The sequence below is a fragment of the Polistes canadensis genome, unplaced genomic scaffold (genome assembly GCF_001313835.1).
Source record: "Polistes canadensis isolate GaletaPanama2010 unplaced genomic scaffold, ASM131383v1 scaffold_199, whole genome shotgun sequence".
NCBI classification, from domain to species: Eukaryota; Metazoa; Arthropoda; class Insecta; order Hymenoptera; family Vespidae; genus Polistes; species Polistes canadensis.
In genome coordinates this window covers 2,834-29,559 of record NW_014569746.1, presented here as the reverse complement: position 1 = coordinate 29,559, position 26,726 = coordinate 2,834, and the positions used below count along the sequence as shown (strand labels likewise).

The 26,726-nt window shown below is 28.8% G+C and overlaps 3 protein-coding genes and 1 long non-coding RNA gene across 5 annotated transcripts in view; 1 reads left to right on the top strand and 3 right to left on the bottom strand.

The window, feature by feature from the left end:
- The window catches only part of LOC106789733 (fatty acid hydroxylase domain-containing protein 2), a 6,389-nt gene extending 6,032 nt beyond the window's left edge, over nt 1–357 (bottom strand). The window contains exon 1 of the mRNA XM_014754198.1: nt 105–357. Coding sequence (XP_014609684.1) covers nt 105–129 — 25 coding nt within the window. The 5' untranslated portion in view covers nt 130–357. The remainder of the gene's footprint in view (nt 1–104) is intronic.
- Nucleotides 358–1,081: 724 nt separating this feature from the next.
- Nucleotides 1,082–15,978, top strand: LOC106789730 (golgin subfamily A member 4-like). 2 transcript variants are annotated; one of them, XM_014754191.1, is made up of 11 exons: nt 1,082–1,364; nt 2,334–2,507; nt 2,653–2,997; nt 3,078–3,433; nt 3,507–4,272; nt 4,361–4,427; nt 5,447–5,575; nt 5,663–14,327; nt 14,876–15,039; nt 15,167–15,221; nt 15,339–15,978. In XM_014754191.1, the coding sequence occupies exons 2-11, from the start codon at nt 2,340–2,342 to the stop codon at nt 15,361–15,363; spliced, it is 10,740 nt and encodes a 3,579-aa protein (XP_014609677.1). In that variant the 5' UTR covers nt 1,082–1,364; nt 2,334–2,339; the 3' UTR covers nt 15,364–15,978. The 2 variants fall into 2 exon arrangements, with proteins under 2 accessions (XP_014609677.1, XP_014609676.1); XM_014754190.1 differs by having other exon boundaries at nt 4,361–4,469.
- A 1,030-nt stretch (nt 15,979–17,008) lies between these two features.
- Nucleotides 17,009–24,345, bottom strand: LOC106789725 (arylsulfatase B-like). The gene is made up of 11 exons (XM_014754187.1): nt 24,289–24,345; nt 23,772–23,843; nt 23,719–23,723; nt 20,081–20,312; nt 19,761–19,991; nt 19,054–19,209; nt 18,702–18,954; nt 18,400–18,557; nt 18,186–18,321; nt 17,651–18,093; nt 17,009–17,539 (listed from the first exon to the last, which is right to left on the bottom strand). The coding sequence occupies exons 1-11, from the start codon at nt 24,343–24,345 to the stop codon at nt 17,009–17,011; spliced, it is 2,274 nt and encodes a 757-aa protein (XP_014609673.1).
- Nucleotides 24,346–25,012: 667 nt separating this feature from the next.
- On the bottom strand, nt 25,013–26,241 carry LOC106789729. The gene is made up of 2 exons (XR_001382025.1): nt 25,948–26,241; nt 25,013–25,118 (listed from the first exon to the last, which is right to left on the bottom strand). It is a non-coding gene; the product is annotated as an uncharacterized LOC106789729 (long non-coding RNA).
- Between the last annotated feature and the right edge of the window lie 485 nt (nt 26,242–26,726).

Sequence of the window (26,726 nt, the reverse complement as noted above, 5' to 3'; positions counted from 1 at the left end):
AGAGAGAGAGAGAGAGAGAGAGAGAGGGAGAGAGAGGGAGAGAGAAAGAGAAGTACATAAAGAGAAAGAGATAGAGAGAAAAGATTGCACTTCTTCTATTTTACCTTTGCATTGTCTTTGGACGTCCATCACGATCGACGACGTCCACGATATTTATTCCAAATATTCACGTATAGACGCGACGAAGAAGCAAGAAGATCGCATTTGTCTCAACTGCTTCTAGCTCGGATACCGTGTATTAGTCGATATTTTGTGAATACAGACTTGGTTGTCACCATCAGATGCGCCGTAGCATCAGAAAGCGATTCTCCCCTTTCCTCCCTTACCTCCAATTTCTCCCTACCACCCACGATTTTAACGCGCCTGCGATTAAAGGTACACAGGATAACGTTTGATGATACCATTTCTTCTCCATCTTACATTTTTCTCAAACTTTGAACAGATGAAATGTGTTATTATTCACAACGACTCATTATTATCGATAACTTTTTCTCGAATTGCGAATCGTTATCTCATTTTTTTCTATTTTTTTTTTATAACCAATATTATTGATCATCAATTTTGTTTTCATACAAAAAGCGCGCGAAAATCGATTAAGCAATCGCTTTGAGTTTTGTTTATCTGAAAAAAAGCGCGCGATTGGACAGTATCGTTTACTTTTAATTTAAAAGAAAAAAACAATGTTATTATATTAGATATTAAATAATTAATTTTGTCGATGAATTTTTGAATCAATTATAATTGATTGCTTAGAATTAATCGTAAAAATTATTGATCTATAATCGTATGAAATTACATTAGAATTACGTTAGTATACAATAGAAATTTTTATTATAACAATCAATCAGTATTTCAAAAATTATCGTATTTTGACAATTGTTTCTTTTTTATTGTAACGTATATTATAAAATTAGATAAGTTATATAAGGACAAATAAAGTTTTTAAATTCAAATAAAATAATAATATATTAAAAATAAAATGAATTATATATATATATATATATATATATATTTAACAATGCAGTTTTAGGGCGTCAATTTTATTACGTTACTACGCGTTAAATTCGTGTAATGGCGCCACTGTTCCAACCTTAACTTAACGAGTGTTAATGTTTGTCCAATTGCTTTCGACGAAAAGTAAAGTTCGAAAGAAATAGTTTATTTAATTTTTAAATATTGCATTTAAAAAAAAGCAATAATTATTAAGGGTGATAAAAAGGCAAGTCTGTGTGAGTATCGTGTATATGTATTGTTCATTAGTTTCTAATAGAAGAAAAGTGTGTGTGGTGCGAAAAAAGATTGAAAATATGTGCAGATATAGTGACGTATTTCCATCTTGACATCTCATTGAACTAAAATAAAAGGTAAATATAATTAAAAGATAAAATATTTGTCTTTAAAAAAAGGAAGTAATTCTCGTGATTTTTTTCCAGTTATTGAACCGTTTCTTAGTTAGTTCAATATCCTCGAATAATTTAATCATCCCTTAACCTTTCCGTGTCAATCTTTTCGATCCTCTTTAGTACGTACGTTACGTCATTTTGCTACGTGTACACAAATATTTCTTACCTCTTCGAATGTTTAAAGACATGAAAACTATTTTCTTATCTATTTGACAATGATTCATTCGAAATTGAAACAACAAAATATACAGTAGATTAGTTTTCATTTTTTTACACATTTTCAATGTGTTAATATAAAATATAAAATTTATCTTATAAAATTAAATCTCGAAAATCAGAATGTGTGTTTATTACTTTTAAAATATATATTTTAATATATATATTAATTTATAGTTGATCTTATAAATTATATATATTTTTGCATTATTTATTAGAATATGTAAAAGCTAGAAAAGCATAATATATTGAATTTTATATGCTTTTTAACAAGTATTATTATTATTATTATTATTATTTNTTATTATTATTATTATTATTATTATTATTATTATTATTATTATTATTATTAATAATATGTTTAACTATCTTACAACTATTCCTTTTTACTATGCCGCAGTTAATGTTAATGCTATCTTTTTATGCTGCAGTGATCCTACTATTATGTTGGATATATGTAAAAGATTGACCAAGTTTATAGAAATGATTATAGTATATGTGTGTAGGTTAATATAATTAGTTTACCTCGACAGTACTATTATCCAATTAGCTCATGAAAATGAGAACATTGGGTGAAGCTTGAATATCTGAACATTTTAGTAGAACTTTCACTGCCACTTATTCTACAAGTTATTGCAAACTAAATCAATCATAGAACTTAGTTTAATATAAAAAATAATAATGAAGTTTTTTGTTGTACTTCTATTTATGCAGTTCATAATGTGGGGGGAATTTGAGGAACCACCAGGAACCGTGGAAGAAGGTCCACCTGAAACACTTTTGGAAGCAAAGAAGACCTGCAAGCAAAATAAAAATCAGTTGGAATCTCTTAAAGAAATTATGTTGAAAAACAAACAAAGTTTGAAAAAGAAAGAAGAAGAAGTGCAGGTGACATTTAACATATTTTTCCCTTATTGCTTTCATTATGTTATTATAGCTTTTTTATTTCACAATAATATTAATTATTTATTTTATTAATTTTTGATGGTTGCCTCATTTTTGAATCTATTATTATTTGTACATATAATTTTAGGAATATGCTAGTAGGCTATCAAAAATTAAATCTAGGACTAAGTTGTCGAAACGTAGTAAAGAGGGTGCTTCAACATCCAAAGATGTAGAACACCCATCTGAAATTGATACAAGTATAAGAGATATTAGTCAAGCGACAACACCTAAAGCTAAATCTTCTTTGCTTCAAAGAATGTTGGTAGAGAATAGGAAAGTATTTGAACAGCGTAACAAAGAAATGACAGAAACTAAGCGAGCTGTAGAAGAAAAAGTGGAAGCCATTAGACAACAATTAGATGAAAAAGATTTAGCAATGATGGAATTGCAGAAAGATCAAACTGTAACACCTGTAATAGTTACTTCTGAAGTATGTTATATACTTGATATGTTATATGAAATATTATTTAAGTAATATAATATAATAAACAGTTAATATTTTTATTTAAGATGGTAATACCAGTGCCCGAGTCTACTTATATTCAGGAGAAGGATAACGAAATAATAGAACTTAACAATAAGGTTTCGGAGTTACAAGCAATTATTATGGATCTTCAAGAAAATTTGAAAGAAAAGGATTCGGTTATTGATTCAAAGACTAAAGCTATAACGCTTATGTCAGCTGATCTTTCTAAAAAGGGTAAAACGACATTAGATACGCTTGAAGATACGAAAGGTGAAATGCGAACAATGCAAGAACATTTCGTTTTATTAGAATCATCATTAAAGCAAAAAAATGATAATCTTCTTCAGCAACTTCATGAAAGGGATGATAAAATATTAGAATTAGATGATACGATTAAAAGGTAAGCATTAAATAAGGATGTTCTCTGATTAAAGACATAAAATATTAAGACATTTCTCAAAATTGTTGGTTAGATACGAAAATGAACTGGCTGAACAAAAATTATCTGAGATAGCAAACTCTGATTTGTCGCGTTCGACTTTGGATACTTTGGCTGATACAAAAAGTGCTATGACATCTATGCAAGAAAATTTTATTCTCATTGAATCTTCCTTAAAAATGAAAAATGATAATTTACTTCAACAATTGCAAGATTATGAAATTAAATTAGCAAAAGCTAATGAAAAAATATTTCAATTAGAATCTGGCAAAGGTATTGTAAAAACACCTTCAATAGAAGATTTACAATATAATCTAAATAAATTAAAAGAAAATAATCGTCAATTGCAAGATGAAAAATATGAACTTCAAAAGAGTATCGCTGATATGCAAAATAAGATTATTGATTCCAAATCTATGCATGGAAATGGTGCTATTATGGAAAAAGATAACAGGATAGCAGAACTTGAAAACTTAGTAGAAGAACTTAAAAAGTCCAATGATTTGCTCGAAGAGGAATCTAAGACTGAATTACAAAAGCAGCTTGCAGAATTATCTGTGAAGAATGAAGATTATTCTAATAGAATTATGGAACTTGAAAAATTAGTGCACAATCTTGAAATAGAAAAGAATGAAATTGCATCTCAACTGCCATCTGAACTTTCAATTCAAAAAGAAAACGAAAAAACTCAAAAACTTATTAAAGAATTAGATGATTTAAATAAAAATATGATTAAAATAAAAGCTCAACACAAAAGTAAAGTAAAGGGTTTACAAAAGCAATTGGAAAACTTCAAAATGGTAATCATAATTTACATTTAAATTATAAATGTATATATAATTTTATTATATTTAAAAATAAATAATGATATATTAACACATAATTTAGGTGTCCGACACAAATGCGGAGCTCGTTAGGCTGGGAAATCAAGTTGCTTTATTGGAGGAGGAGAAAGGTAACCTTCAGCTGAGTCTGGTAGACTTTGACGAGCTTAAAGGTAGGAACCAGGACAGGATTTATTTCGTTGTTCTTTCCATCCTTCTAGTTATGAAATATAATATGAGATTTATCCATATGATTTGTATAATAGGTTAATCTTTATAGTGCAATGTCAATACAAAAATATTATATATATATATATTTGTACGTGTACTTCTATGTATTTACATGCATATATGTAATACATATATTCATGTATTTACACATATACATGCACATATATGCATCAATGTCATTGTAAATGCTACAAAAAATCTCTTGTATACTTAAAAATCAAATATTTATTTGTAAATTTATAATGAAACAGTATAGCTTTTAACGATTTTTGGTGATGGATTCTTACTTGATTTTTAGTTAGTTAAGTTTGTAAATATAATGATGAAAAAGCTCATAAAGAATACTAATTAACGAACAGATAAATCGTGTTAAATATTAGTTAGTTTTATGTAATATGGTACCTACTTTACTTGTCAAAGTTTGCTATTATATCTGATTTGTAGATATAGATTATTTATCCTTTATAAAATATAATCATCTTTTTCTTATTATCTATTACTAATAAAAAATTTATCTTATAAGTTATTTTATCTGCATGAAGGGTTATGAGACTTACAATATTTACTTGTTCATAGTTACTTAATTGTTAATAATGACTACATATAAATATTAAATTAATTTACATTATTAAACACATAAGATACTAATAATTAAGTTAATACGATTAATCAATAACATTTTGAATATATTTTTAAAATGATTTATGCTTAATTTTATATTAATTATATTTTTTCTTTTTAATGGATTGTTAGTTAAAAAAGGGTAAATATTGCTATAAGAATTGTTTGCATATTTTCAAAATTCGTTTCTATATAAAAACACTAAACATTTATTGCACTTATTACTTAATGCTCAATATCTGTTAAAAATAAACCAAATTATTATGTATATTTTTGGTATATCATACAATCTGTATAGCATCTGCAGGAGATTGGCAAGAACGCATAACAGAGCTCGAAAGCAGAGTATCCATGCAAACTGATGAAATACAAAAAAATATTGATGCTATAGCTATTTTGGAAAATCAGAAATTAGATCTTATCCAAGGTAATACATTATTATTTAGTTTGTAAATGATATACTGTAAAAGATATAAAGAAGTAAAGAATATATATATTATTTATTATATTTCAGAGCTACATTTAATAAAACAAAAAGTTTCCAAATTAGAAGCAGAAGTTGCGGATGCTGAAAATCATAGAGTAACCGCAGAAATGAAAGTAGTCGATTTAGAGGAACAATTGGAGTCAGTGCACAAAATAACAGAAAATAAATTAGAAATGTCACCTAATGTAAATGAGCTTCTTCAAAAGATAGAAACTTTACAACAAGAGAATACAGAACTATCAAGTAAATTAACCAAATTGGAAGAAAAAAGTACTTCTGATGCAGGATCAACCGAATCGTTTGAAACTATACATGAAGTTGATAAAAATGAATTATTGAAAAAGATAGAAGATCTTACACAAAGAAATGACGAATTAACGATAAAATTAACGAAATTGGAAGAAAGAAATAATTCACATGCTGGTTCTACAGAATCTTTTGAGGCCATAAATGATGTAGATAAGAATGAATTATTAAAAAAGATTGATCAGTTAACTCAGGAAAATAATGACCTTATAGTAAAACTAAGTAGGAATGATGAAAAAGGATCTTCTGATACAGGTTCTACTGAATCGTTTGAGCGTATTCCAGAACATAATGAGAGTACAGCAAAGATTGAGCTTCTTACTCAAGAGAACAATGATCTCGTAATTAAAATGACTAAACTCGAAGAAAAACTACTTCATCTTGAAAATAGTTATTCTGAAATAGTTGAATCCAATGATATCTTACAGATTCGTAAAAATGAGCTTGATTTAAAGAATGAGTCTTTATTATACTCAAATAATAATCTATCTACTGAATTGACGAAGTTAAAATCACAGATATCAGATATGGAAGAAGAAAATACTAATCTCCAAAAAAGAATTGAAGTACTTATCACAGAAAATAATGATCTAGTTATAAAATATACAAAGTTAGAGGAGCGTCTAAGTGTAATTCAGGAGAAACAATCCAATAGTACAGAAAGAACAATGCGTTCTATTGATAATGAAGATCAAATGAATGCTTTACTTTTAGAGAAAAATAATCTTGAAAAGGAATTAAAAATTGTAGTAGAGAAATTAATTGAACGTACTAATAATGCATCGTTCTTTGAAATAGAAATGAATGATACAAAATTAAAAATGAATAAGTTGTTAGAAGAAAGACAGGAAATTATTGTGAAAATGCAACAACTTGAAGAGATAAACCAACAGTTAATAGATGATTTAAACAGAACTACTCAAGAAAAAGAAGAATTATCCAATCAGATTGAATTTATCAACCAAAAAGAAATTAAAACAGAGGAGGGACAAGAAATTAGTGCTGGGTTACAGGAGTCCATAGAAAAACCTGATAACAGTCAGCAGACAAATGTATCTGCAATATTGCAAGATGAATCTACTATAATTGCATCGTTAGAAAAAGAAATAAAACATTGTAAGGAGTTAATAACAGAACAGACAAATATTATAGAAGAAATGAAGTTGAAGTTATCGAGTCAGGAAGAAGAATTAGAAGAAAAAACTAAACAAATACTTAATTATGAAGCATCTGAGAAAGAACGAGAAACTATAGAACACGAATTAAAGGAGATGTCAGAAACAATAGAAGAATGGAAATTCAAATATGAAAATTTGAAAGAGAAAATGAATTCATTGGAAGTAAGTAAGGTATCTATTGAGAATGGCTTTAGTATGTTACAAGAAGAAAATAAACGGTTAATTGGAGAAATAGAACAAAAAGAAATGGCAAAAAATATATTGAAAGAAGAATTAGAAAGTAGAATAGCAACGCTTGAATCAAATCTAGAAAAGGAAAGAACAATTATCATTAAGAAAGAGGATGAAATAAATAATTTGAAAGAAAGCTTAGAAAGTAAAAATCAAGATTTGCAAAATAAATATTTACAAAATGAGATGATGGCCATAGATAATTTCCAATACGAACTTAATAATTATAAAATTGATATTCAACAAAAAGATCTTCGAATTGTTTCAATATCGCAGGAATTAGAAAAAGTTAACGATGTTTTGAGATCGAAGGAAGATGAAATCTATTCTTTAGAAAAGAAACATTCGGAATTACAAGAAAAATTACGCGAGTCGGTACCTCGTACAGAATATAAAAAATTATTAGAAGAATTACGCGATGACGCGATGCTTATTAATAATATGCAAAGTAAACTTGACGAACATATGAAAGAAAAAAATGAATTATTAGTTCAATTGGAAAGCATGTCTCATCAGAATCAAGAAGTACAATGTCAATTGATAGAAAAACACGAAGAACTTCAAAATGTTTTGATGATCAAAAATGAGTTAAATGCACAAATTATAGAAACAGAAAGAACTAAAGCTAATGCAAAGAAAAGAATAATGGATATTGAAAGTTCTTTGGAAAACAATGCTAAATTTATCGATGAATTACAGTCTGAATTAAAAGATGCCTATATACTGATGGAACAGTTAAAAGTTAAACATCTAGAGGATATAGAAATGCATAATCGAAGACTCGAAGATACCATAGAAGAATTAAATATCAAAATTCAAGAATGCGAAAGTTTGAAAACTGAGTTATTAGAGAAAGAAAAGCTTATTAGTCAAAATCTTTTTGAAGAAACTAAAATTACTTTAGAGACTAAAGTTACTGACCTAGAACAGAAACTTGTTGATTCTGAAAATAAAAAACAAGCCCAATTAGAAAAAATGAAGAAAATCGTAGCGACTTTAAAAAGAAAAACTGCCATGTGTCAAGAATTCGAAGCAAGAATTGCAGAATTGGAAGAGAAGTGGACAAGTGAAAAGGACGAAAAAGAAGCGAAAAATAAGAAAAATCAAGAAGTTGAGAGTTCTATGCGAGAGAAGGATAATAAAATAGCTGATTTGGAGGAGAAGTTGAGTAAAGCTAAAAGTGAGACAGCTGATTCTCTTGAGCATGTCGAAAGACTTACAAATGAAAGTGCTGTTCTTAAAGATAAAATGTTTTTACTCACCAATCAAATTAGTGAATTGGAAGATGAATTGCATAGGCGCATAGCACAACATACCACTGACATGGAAGCTGAAAAATTAGCTAAACAAAGTGTTATCAAAGAATGTGAATCTTCCAAAAAAGAAATTCTTCAAAAATATGATCAACAGCAATTGATTCTTGAAGAAACGAAAGAAAATGCAAGAGAGCTTAGTGTACGCATGCAAGTTATGGAAACAGAATATGTAGAACACCTTGGAGTGATAAAACATCTTCAAGCTGAAAATTGTTTATTATCGTCGAAACGAATACAGGTTAATGAAAAATTGGAAAATGTAGAAAAAGAGTCAGAAGATCGACGATTGCTTATTGAAGAATTACAAAAGAAAATTGTTATGTCGACTGTGGATCAGATAACTCAAACTTCGGAAGATGAATTGGGACACGATACAAGATCAATAGTACAACAATGCGATCATTGTGAACAATGCCAAACCATAGTACAGGCATTAGAGGCTAAACTTCAGGAACGAGAAGCTGAAATTGAAAATTTGGATAATGAATTAGCTAATTCTATTGGTAATTTTGTTCAAATGCGTGAATCTTTAAGATTCAATGATATGATGAACCAATCCACTATAAGAAATAGAACGATGGAAGATCCTTACAACGATCTTTTATATCAATATAATACATTATTAGCCAATAACGAGGAAATTAAAACTAAATTGGAAAACGTGGTCAAAGAAAATAAGGAAATTGTTGAAAAAAGTAAAACTCATGAAGCTTTGAATGTAAGTTTGCAAGACAAAATTCTTGCTATGGAGAAAACTTTAATGGAAGATGAAAAATATAATGACTTATTGAAAAAGTATAACGATCGGGAAAGTGAATTACAAAATTTACAAGAAAAACTAGAAGCTATGGAAAATGAAATGAAACGATCTGTAGAAATGTTTCAAAGTGAAATAACTGTACTTAAGTCTGAAAAGGAAGAATTATTAGAAAAGTATAAATTATTAAGCAGTCAGAAAGAAGCTTTGGAACAAGAATTGGAACATCTTAAGATAGAGAATAATGAGCATAATCAAAGGTTAATAGAATTACAATCAGAATTAGATAAATTTAATCAGAAAAATACGACACTGATCGAAGAAACGGTTAATATCAGCTTGACAAAAAGTAGCGATTTGGATATCGTACATGAAGAAAAATATACTTCACCTCAACTCTTTGATGCTTCGAAAATTTTCGGACCTCAGTATAATATAGATGAACAAAAGGAAACAGCGAAATTACAGGATCTCGTTAATAACAAAGATATAGAATGTTTAGCTCTTAAAAAAGAAATTGATAGTTTACAGAAACAAATGAACGAAGATAAAGCACAAATGTTGCTTAATCATAACGCATATGAAGAAGAATTAACAATTTCTCAGGAACGTTGTCAAACAATGCAAATAAAAATAAACAATTTGCAACTGGTAATAGATGATAAAGTTAAACAAATTGGATTGTTAAACGACGAAATGAATAACGTTCATAATCAACAAGAAAGTGTTAATACGCAAATTGAAGAATTAAAAAAGACAAAAGACAGTGAAATTCAATCTTTGCAGGTGGAATTAAATACTACAAAAGATATTATAACATCGTTATCTATGCAATGTGACGAACAAAATAATTTCATAGAAATGTATAAGTTGCAAATTAGTAATTTAGAACAAGAAATACGCAATAACATGAATAATGACTCGACACTTGATTTACAGCATCAATTAATGGAAATTACGAAGGAAAAAGATATGTTGCAATTGCAAATGAATGACTTAACTCGATCTTTAGAAGAATTAAAACAACAAAATATTATTTTACAAAGTGTCAAAGAAGAGGAGTCGACCAGAAGTGCTATACAAAATTTGGAAGTAACTCCAAAAGATGAGAATAAATTACAAAAAACAGCAAGTGGAAGCAGCGAGTTAACAGGAATACAAACGACACCTGTTATGGAACAAAGTACAAATCTGAGTGTTGATGACACAAATGATAAATTCAATACTGATGAGGATACTTGGGGTTGGAATGCTGATGATGTACAAACAACGGACGATCATCATGATACCCATTCCCCAATTTCAATAATTCCTAGTGTAGAAATACAATTGCGTACAAAGATTGATGAAATGGAAAAGAAATTATTAGATTTAGAAGAAGAAAAAGTGAAATTGATAGAAGAAAATAAAACTTTACAAATAAGAAGTGGTAAGATGGTGAAAAAATTAAAAGAGTATAAAGTTCAGGTTGAAAATTTGCAACAACAATTGAAGAGTCAAAAATCTATGACTGGTTTATGTGAATTAGATTCGGCTATCGAAGAAGAATTAAGACTTCAGATTACCGAATTAGAGAAAAACTTAAAAGAATCGAGTGCGGAACATAAGCACCTGCTTGTTGAAAAGGAAAATCTCTTAAAACGTATCAATGTGCTTGAATTGGCTAATGAAACATACATAGATATGAAAGAAAAGCAAGATATGAATATGGAAGTTCTTAGATTAGAAAACAAAGATCTTACGAACAAGATAAAGTCCTTGGAAGGTAGATTTTCGGAAGAAAATATAACATCTGAAAGTGAACAGGAATTTGCAATGTCAGCTAAGCAACTGCAGAAAAGAGCTACTGAAGATGTAACACCAGACATTAAACAATTATGCGATAAACATAAGGAAGAATTGGAAGCTCTAAAAGACGACATGGAAGCCCTTGCCACAGAAAACGAACAGCTTCAAAATTATTTGGAAGAACAGAAATCAAGGATATCGACGCTTGAAGGAAAATTAATAGCTGGGAAAAAGGATAGTCAAGAATTGAGGGAAGTTAAAGAAAGAAAAGATGAGTTGCAAGATCTGTTAGAGAAGTTAGAAGAAGAAAATAAAGTTTTGAAGAAACGATTTGAAGAACGTCTTGGTGACATTTCCAAAGAAACTCTTCAAATGGAAGAACAAATAAAGGAACTTAATCAACAATTAGAACGATCCGAAACAAGAACAAACGAGTTAGAGAAAAGAGAGGAAAATATTCTCGAAGAGAAATCCAAAATGGAGGAAAGGATAAATAAAGCTAAAATCACAGAAGAAAAACTTTCTGCTGTGTCGGAATCGTTAACAGAAGTTACAGAACTTTTGAATGCTCGAGTACAAGAAGTAGCTGATCTAAAACAAGAACTTCAGAAACAATACGTAGCTCGTCAGGAAGCTGAAGAAAAATTACAAAATAATATACAAGATTTAACTTATGAATTGAGGGAAAGGAAACAAGAATTAGATGATTTACGAGGAGCCTTTAGTGTTAAAGAAAGCGAATTGATTCAACAAAAGAGCGTTGAGACCGTTAGTTTACTTGTGAGCGAAGCTACGCAGGAACTCGTGCAAAAGCATGCGATTGATATTGAAGATAGAAACAAAGAAATTCGTGATCTTCGTGATAAATTAAACGCATTACAAATAACCAACGATGAATATGCCTCTGAATTAGTAAAGAGATCTACTCAAGAGGAAACTGTAATATCCTTGTCACAAAATCTTAATGAAAAAGTTATGCTTTTGGAAACTATCAAGGCTGAATTATTACAGACGAAAGAAGAATTCCAGCAACATCAATTGCAATGGGAAAGTGAATCGCGACAACATTCGTTGGATACCGAAAAATATTTGTCGACGATCGGTCAATTGGAAGATCGTTTGCGCGAATCCGAATATGTATCAAGAAAATTGCAAGAACAAGTCACGAGTTTATCTCGCTTTGAGCAAGAAATCGTAAATTTACAAGCAACTTTATCGGATAAGGAATTCGTTTTGAATAAATTTGAAGAAGAATTGCAGAGATCTAAAGTGTTATTAAACGAGAGGGATGCGGAAATAAAGGAGCTACGAATTGAATTGCAACATTTCGATGAAATGAAAAAAGGTCTCCATGAAAGTGCGAACGAGTTCATTTATTCAACTGCAGAGTTTGAAACGATACGTAAAAATTTGGAAATGACTAAAGAAGCTTTGAAAGAAACTGAATCTTTGCTGAAAGTGACAGAAGAAAAACTTAACGAGAAACAAATGGAATTGGATAGACTTTCTTCTAATAATTCTTTCCTTCAAAATCAACAAAATTCCACTACGGGCGATGGTTTACCATTATTTAGAATGGGAAATGATAATGAAGAGATGCTTCGTAATACGATAGAAAATTTGAAGATTCAATTAGAAGAAAAACAACAAGAAATAGAACACTTAAAATACATTATTGAAGAGAATACCTATCCTAGAATAATTCAAGAAATGCAAGTTAATATTAATCTTCTTTACAACGAAAAAGCACAATTAGAAAATGCATTGCAAACAGCTCAGCATAGTTTATTAGAGAAGCAAAATCAAATTGAAAGTTTAACTAAACATTTAGATGCACCAGAAAAAGAGGACTCGACTTTGCTTACGAGAGAAAGAGATCGAAGATCAATTCAAGATCAAGAAGAGATCGTGAAATTGCAAAACGAGTTGCATGCAAAGGAACAAGAAATAAACGAATTGAAATATGTCATAGCTGAGAAGGATTCCCAATTGTCTCAGGTCAATTTGGATCCTTCCTCGTACGATTACGAATTACGTGAGAACTTGCAGAGCTTAACGGCAGAATTATATGCTAAAGAACAAGAAATTCAGCAATTAAAGACGAGTATAGACGAAGCTCAAAATGAGATCTTACGTTTGAAGGATCTCGAGAGGATTTCAGAAGAAACTAGAAATATGATCGAAAGATTGACCTCAGAGAAAGAAACAATTCGATTGGAAAGCGAAGAACTTCTGGAAAAGAAACTAGCAGAAAAGGAATCGGAAATTGATGCCATCAAACAAAGATTATCAATGGAAAACGAAGAATTCCTTAATAAGCTTAGATCTAAGGATCACGATGTAGAGAACTTTAAAAGACAATTGGAAACTTGGTCGATGGAATTTGATGAGGCTTTACGTCGTAAGGATGAAGAATTACAAATAGTAAATATGAATCTTCAAGAAAAGGATAAACTTATCTCTGAATTGACTTTTATAAAGGAAGCAGAAATTCGTAACTTGACCATTCAAATTCATGAAAAGGACATACGTATTGAGGAACTCATTGAGCTATATAAAAAGGATCAAAAAGAATTGGCAGAGTTAAGACAGTATGTTGAAGAAAAGGAAAGTGAGATTAGAGAATTGACCGATCGATTGGAAAGTAAAGTTAAGGAATATGAAATGATTCAACGTGCTCTGAAGAAAGATTTTCCTATTGCCGAAGCAATGAAAATTCAGGAAGGTCAAGAAATAGAAAGGACGATTTTAAATACCTCCGATATTCTCGAAGGAAGCGAAGATTCGAAATATTCGAACGAACTCGACCTCGCTCTTTACATGCTCCACCAACGAGATGTCAGATGCGAAGAATTAACCCACGAATTGATGCAATTGCTCGAGGAACGTGACACCTTGCAATTGCGATTATCAAATGCTATTCGAATAAACGAAGAATTACGAAAAATATCATCGTCCGATTCGAGCCCGAGAAAGGATGCTCCAGCTTCCTCAGAAACGACGGATGAACCCCTCATCGAGCATCCTTCCCCATCGAAATCGGATGGACCCGTTGAGATAGCCAAAGAAGCCATAGACGCACCGATAGAAGAAGATAAAGCAGCTCTCTCTCTGAAGTACGTATATCATTTTAGTTAAATCCCTTCCTTTTGCTAATCCTGACTGTTATATGTTGTACAAACAAATATTTTTATAATAGTAATCAGTCAAACAACAATTCACCTAGATAAACTCGAATCTTACTTATCACGTAGAAGATTTCGAAGTTGTGCTCACGCATTTTTATTTATCATTACGAAAATTCTTTATTGCTGCCTTCCCTGATATTTCTTCTGTAATTCCTCTAAGATAGACAATACGTTCGACAAGTTTAGAAGAATATCTTTTAAGAACAAGATGTGTATACTTAGAGATGTCCTTGCTCCGATTTTATTGCAGGTCTGTGTTTTTTCTAATAACATTTTCACGCTTTTGATTATTTTTGAGCCGATTTAAGAAATATTTTTTTCAAACGATCTTTATAGTACTATAATTTTTTTTTCTTCTTTTTTTTTTTTAATCAAAACCCTTTCTTAAACCTCTTTACCTACTGTGAAAGAAAGCTCCTTGGTATACATGCCTTAGGTAATGCAAGTGCCTTAGTATAAGCTAGTTTTCCCTTTAGGCTGTCGCAGTTACATACGGTTGGCCATACAAAGGACGTACGGTTAAGGGATGAACGAGAATTGAGGCACACGCAACAAATGTCTTTACTAGCACATAAAGATGTCCTAAGTACGCTACCTCCGGAAGCTGCTGCAAAACTTGTTAATGCGAACTATACGCTCTGTACGTACTATCATTATAGGTTCATTTTGTCGAGTAAAATCTTTTTAATTAGCTTAAAATTTGAAAATCATATTGTTACATTATTATTATTTTTCCGTTTAATGACGTTTATGACATTTCCTTACAGCACGGGACGTTCAGAGTCAGTCGAGCGTTCTCTTAAATTGGCTATGGGGGAAAAGGTAAATTCTCTGTTTTATTTATAGGAGGAATACAAAATATATATATAAGATGATACACCCTATGTATATATTTCTTTATTTATTTCTAATAATTGTATTTTATTATTTGTTTAATAGCACACCGAAGGTGATGCACATGTGATGAATGAGCAACGGGAGTGAAACGGACTACATCCTTATCTTTTGGTTACATTCCTGCCAAGTGCCAACTGCCAAGATTTTTTCTGCAGTTAGGGGTCTCTTGTAGTTAAAATCGAGATAAAGAAAAAGGCGCTTCATTTTCGAACGAACGAAACTGTTATAATTATACAGCGAACTTTTCGTAGTTTTGAAAAGTCGCATGCGTCTTATGAAACTCCGGTGGCCACTTTAGATTACTTAGAAACGAATTTTCTTTTCTTCTCTTGTTTTTTTTTTTTTTTTTATTTTGTTTATAGATAAGTCACGTAATGTTTAGAGATCTATATAAAGTCTAATAACGATATACGCGATAATAACATAAGGCTTTTATTAGGGGTCGCTATCTTTGAGGGAAACTCCAATAAAAATATGTTCTTTATTGTATAATACTTGTACAGCCTGCGAGCTCTTGTATAATACGAGAAAATGATTCCCACTATTAGTAATTATTTTAATTTCTGTTATATTTGATTAGGTGGGGATAGTAATCGTTTCTAGTGCAAATGAATGATTTAATCGAATATAAGTTTGTTCGAACGATTAATTTTTTTTTCCAGTTTCTATATGCATATATGTATATATACTAATGCATATAACCATATGCATATATGTATATATATATATATATACTAATTTATTGATATAATATTGTTCGCGCTGTTGAGTACTTGTTTTTAAATCTATAAAAGAATTTTTGGCATTTCATATGACAATTATCTATATATTTATAAAATAATTTTAAACGAGTATTACGTCGTATACAAATAATAGATAGGAACACTTTAGAATCGTCGCCTCCCTCGCGTACAATTTCTCATTTCTTATTTTCACAAAATTTTGTACAAAACAAAACAAATGAAAAAAAAGAAAAGATAATGAAAATAATAAAACAGAAGAGAGGTATTTATCTGATATATTGTATATGTTTAATTTTAACCTATTTAAATTATCGATTTTTCATCGATGTGTATGTTATTTGGAGAACAAATTAGAATTATAATGAATTATGTATTATCATAATTAAGATATTTCTATTTGATTTTCTTTCTTATTAAATAAAAAAAGAATATATTTTTCTGCGAAAATAGTCGATGTAAGTGTTACTTTAGATTATTTAAAAATATCTTCATTATAAACAAAATTAATATAGATCCAGCTTGTCTTGGTGGTTAGACGTATTTAAGACTTGTTTTTTTACACGTTATGTTATATTTAAATATAGAAATACATTTACATTCAAGAATAGCATGTTAGAATACGTTCTAATTTATTGGAAAATGAATTTACTTGCAACACAAGTAATCATTTCAGAGTTATAAAATTATTAAAAATAGTCACCTAATCGATATATTTTTTCTATATCGTTGAGACTATTACCAGGAAATAGATTAAAATGAGATAAGAGTTTTCTTTTTCTTCTTCTTTTGTTTCTGTTTGATAAAATTCATTCAACTGAATAATTAATACGATTTGTTTAATATCCTTTTCCAACTAACAAGATAAAATTATTCTCCTTATTCCTAAACGTTTTATTATTCTTTCATAGATTTATAAGAAATCTTTATAATAGTTTTGAGTTTAGAAGTCTTGTACCTTAAAACCAATCGTCATTTTATAATATTACTATCTTTTATTATAGTTGGATTAATGAGATCAGTATTCTCTTCGTCCTCACTATTTCTTATATTATTTTCAATTTCATTTGCAATTTTTACTGTAGTACTACAATCTTTATTCTTCGAGTCTTTTCTATTCTTTGTCTCTTTTTTTTTGCATAACTTTTCAGATAATAATACCAAAAGATTTATTATACCTAAGATAAAAAGAACAAAGATCATAAAAATCATTGTTATTAATAGACTAGAATATTCATTAGAATCTTGTTTCTGTAAATATGCCATGTTTTTGCTTGTATTTTCAATCTCGCCCCAACTGATCCAAGTATTGTTGTATAGTAACGGATTCCCCAAAATATCTTTTTTTTGATTACTTGGTTGTACTACAGTAAATCTGTGCTTCAGTATAGCTAATTCTAATAGGGCAAGAATTTGTGGTTTTGATTCAGCTAAATTAATCATTTCACATGGATCGTTAACGATGTTGAATAGGCAAGGTGCTCGTAGAGTATCACATTTAATCTATAAAGCAATAATGTCGTATATTTTTAATAAGTGATATACTCAAATAATTATAAACGCGGTATCATCTATAATTCGTGATAATTAAATTGATAAAATTAATTAACTTACTATATCTTCTTTTTTAACATTACATTTGAGTTCTGCTTTCTTTCGTAAATCAAGTAATTGATCCGCAGTTAATATTTTCTTTTGAAATTCTTTCTTAGTATCGTTTGCAACGCTAACGTTTCTTCTTTTTCTTCTCGATTCGATTATTTCCCGAGTAGTCATTACACCAGCAAGAGCGATACCCGCTTTGCTTTGCAGTATTTGATTAGGATTGTATGCTGGTGGAAAACCAAATTCTTCGCTCGGCTTGCCACTTTCTCCTAACCAGTCATCAACACCAACATTACCCGTAATATATTTAAAATTTTTATAACGAATGGCTGCATAATCGCTAATATCATCGATATTAATGAGTATTTCAGTTCGAGGACTATTACGATTTTCTACTATATTTTCCCATAAATCCTTGCCGTCTATTTTATTTAATTTGCTTTTGTTTAATCCTTCAAATAAATTACTGACATTGAATAGTATTCGATTGAAAAATAGTAATAAAAATAAAATATAAATTATAATCATTTTTTGAAAATCAAACCTGCCGCAGAAAGTAACGTTGGTAGCCAATCGACAATAGTCATTAATTGATTTGAGACTCTCTTTGATTTATTTATGAATGGACTCCAAATAGCTGCGACTCCTCGTACAGCACCTTCCCAAGGGGTTTCTTTTATCTTCAAATTATAAAGAAGGAGATGACTTTTAATTAATTTTATTTTGTTCTGTCTTTTTATAGAGGTTTGATTACTTACACCTCTAAGGGGATAATTACTGCCATGATTACTAAAAACATTTATCGTTGGTGCTCCATTATCACTAATAAATAATATTATACTATTTTCTAACATTCCACGTTTTCTCAAAGCTGCAATCACCTTGCCTACGCTTTCATCCAATTTCGAAACCATCGCTGAAAAAATGATTAATTTTTGCGAGATTACACAAATAAATTAAACTATAAAAATGAACTATTAGGAACCGAGAAATGACGTTATTAAATCTTTCAAATATGAAAACACTTTCTAGTGTCCCTAATAACAAATTTAATACCAACCCGCGTAAGTTCTTCTTTCTGGATCATGGATATATCCAAATTTGGCTATTTCTTCGTCGGGTGCTTGTATAGAATTTTTAAAACCTCCATTGTGCGGTGCCAAATGTGAGAGATAAAGAAACATTGGATTTTTGGTATTATGAGAATTAATAAGTCTCACCGATTCCTCCGTAAATAGATCAGTTGAATATTTATTTAATGTATCCCAAGCTACCGAAAGATTTCGTCGCATATCAAAGCCTAATTTATCATCCTAAATAACATTAATTGAAATCTAAAGTAACCATCGATACATACAAATTTTTGAGCATTTTTTGAAAAACATTGTTTCAATGAAATAAACATAACTAACCAAATCAGAGGCAAGATGGGTGTAATAGTCTTGAAAGCCAGTATAATATCCAAAGAATGTATCGAAACCGCGATAGGTAGGAGTGTAGACTTTTTTATAAAATCCTAAGTGCCATTTACCAACGGCATGTGTTACGTAGTCAGCTTCTTTTAAGTACTGAAGGAAAAAGGCAATAAATAATTTCTCGTTAAAAAGTGATCGAGAGATGATTACTGTAAAAGTAAAAGTTTTAGTAATAAAAATGACTTATTTCTATATATATATAATTTCTAGATATATATATATATATATATATATATAAGATAAGAATTCTATATATATATAAATATTTCTTTTTTTACAATCGTATTAAAAAACTTTAAAAGAAAAATTTGCATTATTACAGGAAGAGAATCAAACGGTTAGAAAGAATTTTTTCTAAAAGTAATTTTTTTTATTTCTTTTCTTCTTTACGAGATTTGAAGATCAATCTTTGTTCTTCTTTGTTTTTGTTTTCAATATATATATTTTTGATGATAATTTTATGGAGTATAAAAAAATGAATAAAAATTACCTGCATGACCATATCATATGAAGATTTGTCTAGTTTTTTAATACGATTGTAAACAATGGAAATATTTAGGTGATACAGTTAGGTGTTTCACCTTGTATGATATATCTAGCATTTTACACGCAAGTTCATATTTATACATTTGTAATTGAAATACCTGGGGAAGTAATTTTTCGTTCAAAGGAAGTCCTCGTGGTTCACCAGCTAATAAAACTGAATGTTGCATGCCAAGTCGAATCGGATATTTTCCTGTCATTAATGCCACTCTACTGGGTGTACAAAGAGGTAATACATAATGACTGTTTAGGATAACACCATTGTATGCAAGAGCATCGATATTCGGTGTTGGGATTTGATCAGATCCATGAAAGCCAACGTCGTTCCAACCCTATTTGTCGTGTCAAAATTATTCTTCTATATTTTTCAATGAAATCTCAGAATTCCTTTAATTATAAACATAATGTATATTTTCCTTACCATGTCATCGGCAATAATCATAATGATATTCGGTTTTTGACGATTATCACGATGAAATTCTTTCTCTTGATTTTCCTCTTTTTCAATATCATCCCGACTCTTCGAAATTGTTTGATGTAATGTGGATTTTGATAAGAAAATCGCATAATTTAATTTAAAAACACTCGAAAGACAGAGCGTTACAAATAATGGCGCTAAACTCATCCATTTTTCATTCATCTCTTTTTTGATACTACAAATCAATTGAGAAAATAGACAACATAAAAATGAAATGACACGATGTTAAAAATTGAAAGAGAAATTATTAATAATAATAATAATAAATCCTTTTCAAGGGGGGGGGGTGTATCCCACGTACAAAAAATAGTCTAATCGATCAATTACATTTCTACCCACTCTACCCAAGTATGTATCATTTTTTTCTTTTTCTTTTTCTTTTTCTTCTATTTAAAATCATATATCGCTAACAATAAAATTACGCATTTTGATATTGTATGTTTACCTTTCGAAGACATTTCTCGCGCACGCGGTATGCAATAAATAAAACGAATGAAATAAAATAAGTAAGAGTCGAATGAGATAGCCTTTGGCAATACGAGATCTAACTGTTCGTGAAACTCGAGTTACCAAGCTTTATTACCACTTTAGATTTTCCATGAGAAAAGGTAAGGCGAGAAGGAAAAAAAAAAGCATTTGGAGCATGACGAAACTTTTCTTCGGTTAAATATAATATATACGTTACCAGCAAAGTACGAAATGCCTAGGATATTTGTGAAATATGAATATACATGTCAGATTTCAAGTTAAAAATATTGACTCGGGAGAAGAAACAGTTTCTTCGTATTTTAATGCACAAAATTAAAACAAATTTAATTTAATTTAATTTTTTTTCATATTGTAGTTTGTTTGAAGCCTTGAAATAATATTGTGACTGTTAAAATGCATCCTCGATTTTGCTCAATATTTGTTATGATTTTATCGATTTTTTTTCACCGGCTGTTTATTCAGGACGAGGTGTATTTATGACTTCGAAATAATCATATAGAACAAAAACTATATCAATTTTACAAATTTATCGATTTTACAATGAGTAACATTTTTTTATTTTCGTAAGGTAGCATTATATCGATAAACATTTTTTTATCAGTCTGAGTCGAATTTTTGTTGTTTTCTTTAATAACATTTTAAAATGTATCAAATTTTTTTTCTTTATTTTTATTCTTTTACAAAAGGCAATTATTTTTGACTAAATATAAAAATATCAAGAATTTTTTTTTGAAAAATTACTTCACGGTTTAATAAAATATCAATAAAATATTAATATCGTATCAATAAAATATAAAGAAACTTTTTCCCTGACCCGATATAATAGAATAAAAGATTTTCATGAACCAGTTTTTTCTCTCGTCCAAAATTATAATTCTTAATGATAAGGTATCACAGGTAACTTGGAGATAAAAAAAAAGTAGAACTTCGTTAAGTATATATATTCGATAACGAACGAATACTTAACGAAGTTTAGATATTTTGTGTTTTGAATATTAATAAAAAGAAAAATGTATGTCTACCCAATGAAAAAAGACGCTGAACTGTAAAAATTAAGTTGCTGAAGAAGTCCTAATAAAGGGACGAAACGTCCAACTTAGTTAAATTAAGTTCTACTTCTTTTTTATGTCCAAGTTCCCTGTGATACCTTATCATTTTCATGAACATCTGTTAAAAAAATCATTGTGAATACACATTATCTGATTATTTTCAGCAAAGATTTACTTACATATGACAAATTTGTTTTAACTTTACACGAACCTTATTATAATATTATTATCTAATAAAATATCCACGAGAGAGAGAATTAGAAGAATAATTCAAGTATGCATATCTGATAATGTTAGCGTGCGAAACAGTAGTCAACTATTAATAATATATGCATAATTATTAATCAATTATCTTATTATTTATCGAAAAGGATTAAAATAATTGAGCAATCAATTTTGACAAATAAAATCCGCACTGATTTCGTCAATATTTGATTCATTTTCTAATCAAATCTCAAACCGGTGTTTATTATTCAGTTCAATGCATCCCAACGTATTCCTCATAAACATATCGATCGATGAATTAACTCGTTAATTACGTTCTACTCTCTTGATTTATTCCATTTATACAATATATCAGTCAGTTCTTGGTCAACCATTGATTTTTGTAAATAAGAATCAAACGTTACTGCTGCCTATTGGTATAATTTGGTAAACAATTATGGCTCTTCGACATAACAACGATCGATTCGCACGTCGTGTGATCTAATTAGCTAGGTGTACAAATTATTTTAACATTGGACGGCAAATACATGGAATATTCGAACCCGATCAATCGTATTTATCTTTATCTCGTATCGAAGAAATTATTAATGTAATGTCTGCTTTTTTTATAATTTTTAATTACATTATATTTATTACATTTAATATGACATACTCATTTTTAATTGTCTATAAAATTTATGCCGATTTATAAATATATATATATATATATATTTTCTGGAGTACCTAATATATATCATATGTCGTAGGGAAATGATAAAAATGAAGATTTGATCAAATCTCTAAGGTAGATGATCAATTCACGAAAGATGTTAAAATAACAACTCCGTAGAGTGATTTCCCTCAAAATAGTAAATGATTTGATCAAATACTATTATATAAACAAATATATAATATATAAATAATACAAATATATATTATATTTTGTTATATGGGGTTTCCACGATATAATTAAAATATACAATTTAACGCCGAAATATATATATTTATATATAATTTTTATATTTGCTTACAGTTATAGATGTAGTAATTAATAAAAAAATAACAAACTGTTTATTAATATTAAAATAATAAAGTAAAGTTTCGAGTATCAGGTAAAAACTTACCGATTAACTTATAGCTTCTTGCACTTCAACTGTCTTATGCTCGACTGTCAAGACTGCATTTCATGCTTTCCCGATCGCCATCAAATAGCCTCGACGTTTGTTTTCACCACGATGGCGTCAGATAGTTAAAAAAAATTAAAAACCTTAAAAACCTCAAGACAGATAATTCTAATCTCTAATGTAAGTAAAGTAAAATAAAATCATTGAGTTAAATCAATGATTATACGATAGTGATTGTTATATCTTAACTGTTGAATTAGTAAATATTTTAGTACCTCAAATATCTATATTGTTTTTTAAATATACGTCGAATATGTTTTAAATAAAAATTTGAACGATTCAATGGGGTTCATACAATGGCAAAATATATTTTTATTTTTACGTCATTATTTTTTAAAGGTATTTTTTAAATTCTCTTTTCGTTAGATCAAATAGAACCATCATTTTTGTAAACATCTACAATGATAGTTTCTTTCGTTCGATTCTATGATCTAGCTGTATGTTATCAAATAAAATTATAAAAAAAAAGGAAGAATTCTTATTTAATAAATTTCAGTGATATGGATATTTGAGCCGCTTATTTTGAAAGTGGCCTAACTCCATTTACCTTCAAATCGAGATATTTAAAGTTTTGCGTTTCAATGAATTTAAAAATATACATACAGAATACCAATGAGTTATGCTGCTTAAGTGTATCTAAAGGTGTTAAATTTACAGTTCCTATTAAAATAATGGCAATTATTAAGTGAATAATATGCGTTTTCTTACCAAGAATGGAGTTAGGCCACTTTCAAAATTAACAACCAGATTCGTTATAAAATTTGAAGGAACCGAAGTCCACTAAACATAATTTAAGATGTTTCAAATTGAAAAAAACAATACTCATTTTATTTTACATATCTTTATAACACTTTAAAAACATAAATTATGCGATTCAAAATATTTTTTACAAACATAAATTACAAAACAATTTTCTACTCATCTACATTTTGTGTATGTAAAAGGGATTTAAAGAAATCGTGATGTTCCGGTGATATATATCGTAATAAGTCAATTATATCCTTGAAATTTGCGGTTGTAATTTGTCTGATATTTTTATACAGTGATGTCAATACAATATTTTCGAACTTTCTTGGTCTACCCCGACGTGGTAATAAATTCAGGACTTGAAAATTTTCGTTCTCATTCATTGATGTCTTATAGAAAATTTTATATGGTTCATTTTTGACAAAACGCATCCAACATATTTTAAACAGTTTACTGGTTCTCCGTTAAAATTCTTTACCCTTTTAAAAATTGCGTCTTCTAATAATTTTGTTGGTACAAAATCTGCTTGTCTCATTTCATGTACAATAAAGTTATTACCTTTCGGACATTTTTCGATAATATTGTAATAATTTCGGAGGACAAACAATAAATTATTATTAGCGCTTTTGTTATATTGCGTTTATAATATGCTACTGAAGTAGCAGTAATTTAAGTGTAAATGGACTTAGGCAACTTTCAAAATAAACGGCTCAGTTATTCTACTAACTCTGAAAACTTATGTGTCCAGAATTATCGTATTTACTCGGAATATAAATAATCTTAAATGCTTTATTGATAGATAATTTAAAGTTGTACATGTAACCATGCGTAATCGGAAATAATTGACAAATGGAGTTAGGCCACTTTCAAAATAAACGGCTCATTTAATCATTTACAATGATTTTTTTTAATTTAAATTTACATTTTTTGGTTGTATATCTGTATAAAACAAAGATAAAATATTATACATTTTTTTGTTTTGTTTAATGATTTATAATTCTCTTACTGATTTTAACATTCATTTTTGATGAAATTTATCTCTCACATCAATGCGTTTCGATAAAAGCGAAAGAAAGTTTATGTAGTATATTATTTGTACGCCAATATAAAAGGATGAAATTATTTCATTCATTTGATAACTGTAAATAGGAAAAAGTGAAAGGTACAATTTGACTGGAAAGTAATATAAATGGATAAATACATTTCACATTGAATACTTTTATTTCTTCAAAGATTGTATTTCATCATTTTTATACATATGATTAGATAGTGTCTTTGTTTATATCCGCATAACGATGTCGGCATATTCTATAAGTAAAAATAAAAACAAAATGTCATATTAAAAAAATATTTATTAAAGAGTTATAATTAAAATAGAAAATAATAATATATTGATTTTCGTTTGATATAAAACGTGAGGTACCTAACTTTATTACTTCGAATAATTTTCTAAATTGTAAATTAAACAACAAATTATTTTTACAGATATTATACTGTATCAAGAAGGCTATAATGTACCATACGTGAATTCTTTATAAGTGTGAGAAGATTTGAAGGTAAATTTGAGTTATTTTTTTCTTTTTTTTAATGAAACGTCCTATTATTTTATGACAATTCAAAAAAAAACATTAATTTTCAATTTAAAATGTATTAAACATTGTTTTTGTCACAAAGCTACTTACATTTATAATGTTTATCTACATTTCACGTAATACTTACTTAAAATATTGTCATCAATTAATTACGTGAATTACTATTATTTAGTTATCGATGGTATAATTGTACGAAAGAAGTTGAACAAGAAAATTGAATATAACGATGAAAAACAAGATATACAATTTTAATTTACAATGCGTTCAATGAACATGCAAAGAGAAACAAAGTTACAAATGTCCAAAAATAATGTATCTTAAATGAAGTCAATCGTCACAGTCTACGTTTCAAAAACTTTTTTCAATCGTTTTGAGACATTAGAAATTTTTACGTTAACAATTTATCTTCATTGTCATAGTATTCAACTTTGTATAAAATAATTTGTTGTTTAATGTGTGTGTACAATTTAATAAAGTTATACGAAATAATCGAGTTAGGTATTTCACATTGCATAATAATATAAGAACAGATTAATAATATTTACCTGTTTTAGCAGCGTCAACTAACATCGTTTTTTAGGTTTACAAAATGTACCAGTCTTGCATAACTGTGTATCAATTCGTACAAATACAGATCGATCCGGAACATTTCTTCTCGGATATGTTCGTTGATATAAGTCTCTAGCAAATGAAGCATTACCGTTGGACAAACCATAAATGTAATGCATGTCAGCATATTCACGATCTGAGTATAGGCGTGGCATGTTGCAAATTAAATTGCACCTTTTACTGAATGTTTACTGAATGTTTACTGAACGATTACTGAACAACTATTACGAATCTCTCTGGTATATATAACATTATTCTTATCAACAAATTTCAATATGAATCACTTCGTAATTGCGGATATGATAAGACTAACGGAAATTTCTTTTATTACAATAGTGATATGGTAATTTTTTATTTTCTATATTTATTGTAACAAAACGTTCTTGATATATAATGTTTTAATTTAAATAAATTTTTTTTCTTTTTTCATACTCGTAAAATATTGGCATCGTAATGTGGAAAAAAATCGTACATTGCAAACTATACTATTACAACTTTCGCAAAATTTTATTAAGATATGATATAAAATTTTTAGTTTTTTTTTTTTCTAAAAACCTTAATCTCTTAATCTTAAGTCATTCTTGTGACAAATCGTCTGTGATATATACAATGTCAATGACGCAATTCAATTGAATGTTCGATGATAAATGTTATTGTACCCATGTAAATGGAGTTTCTTAAAAACAAAATTTTTAAACCTTTACAAATGACACGT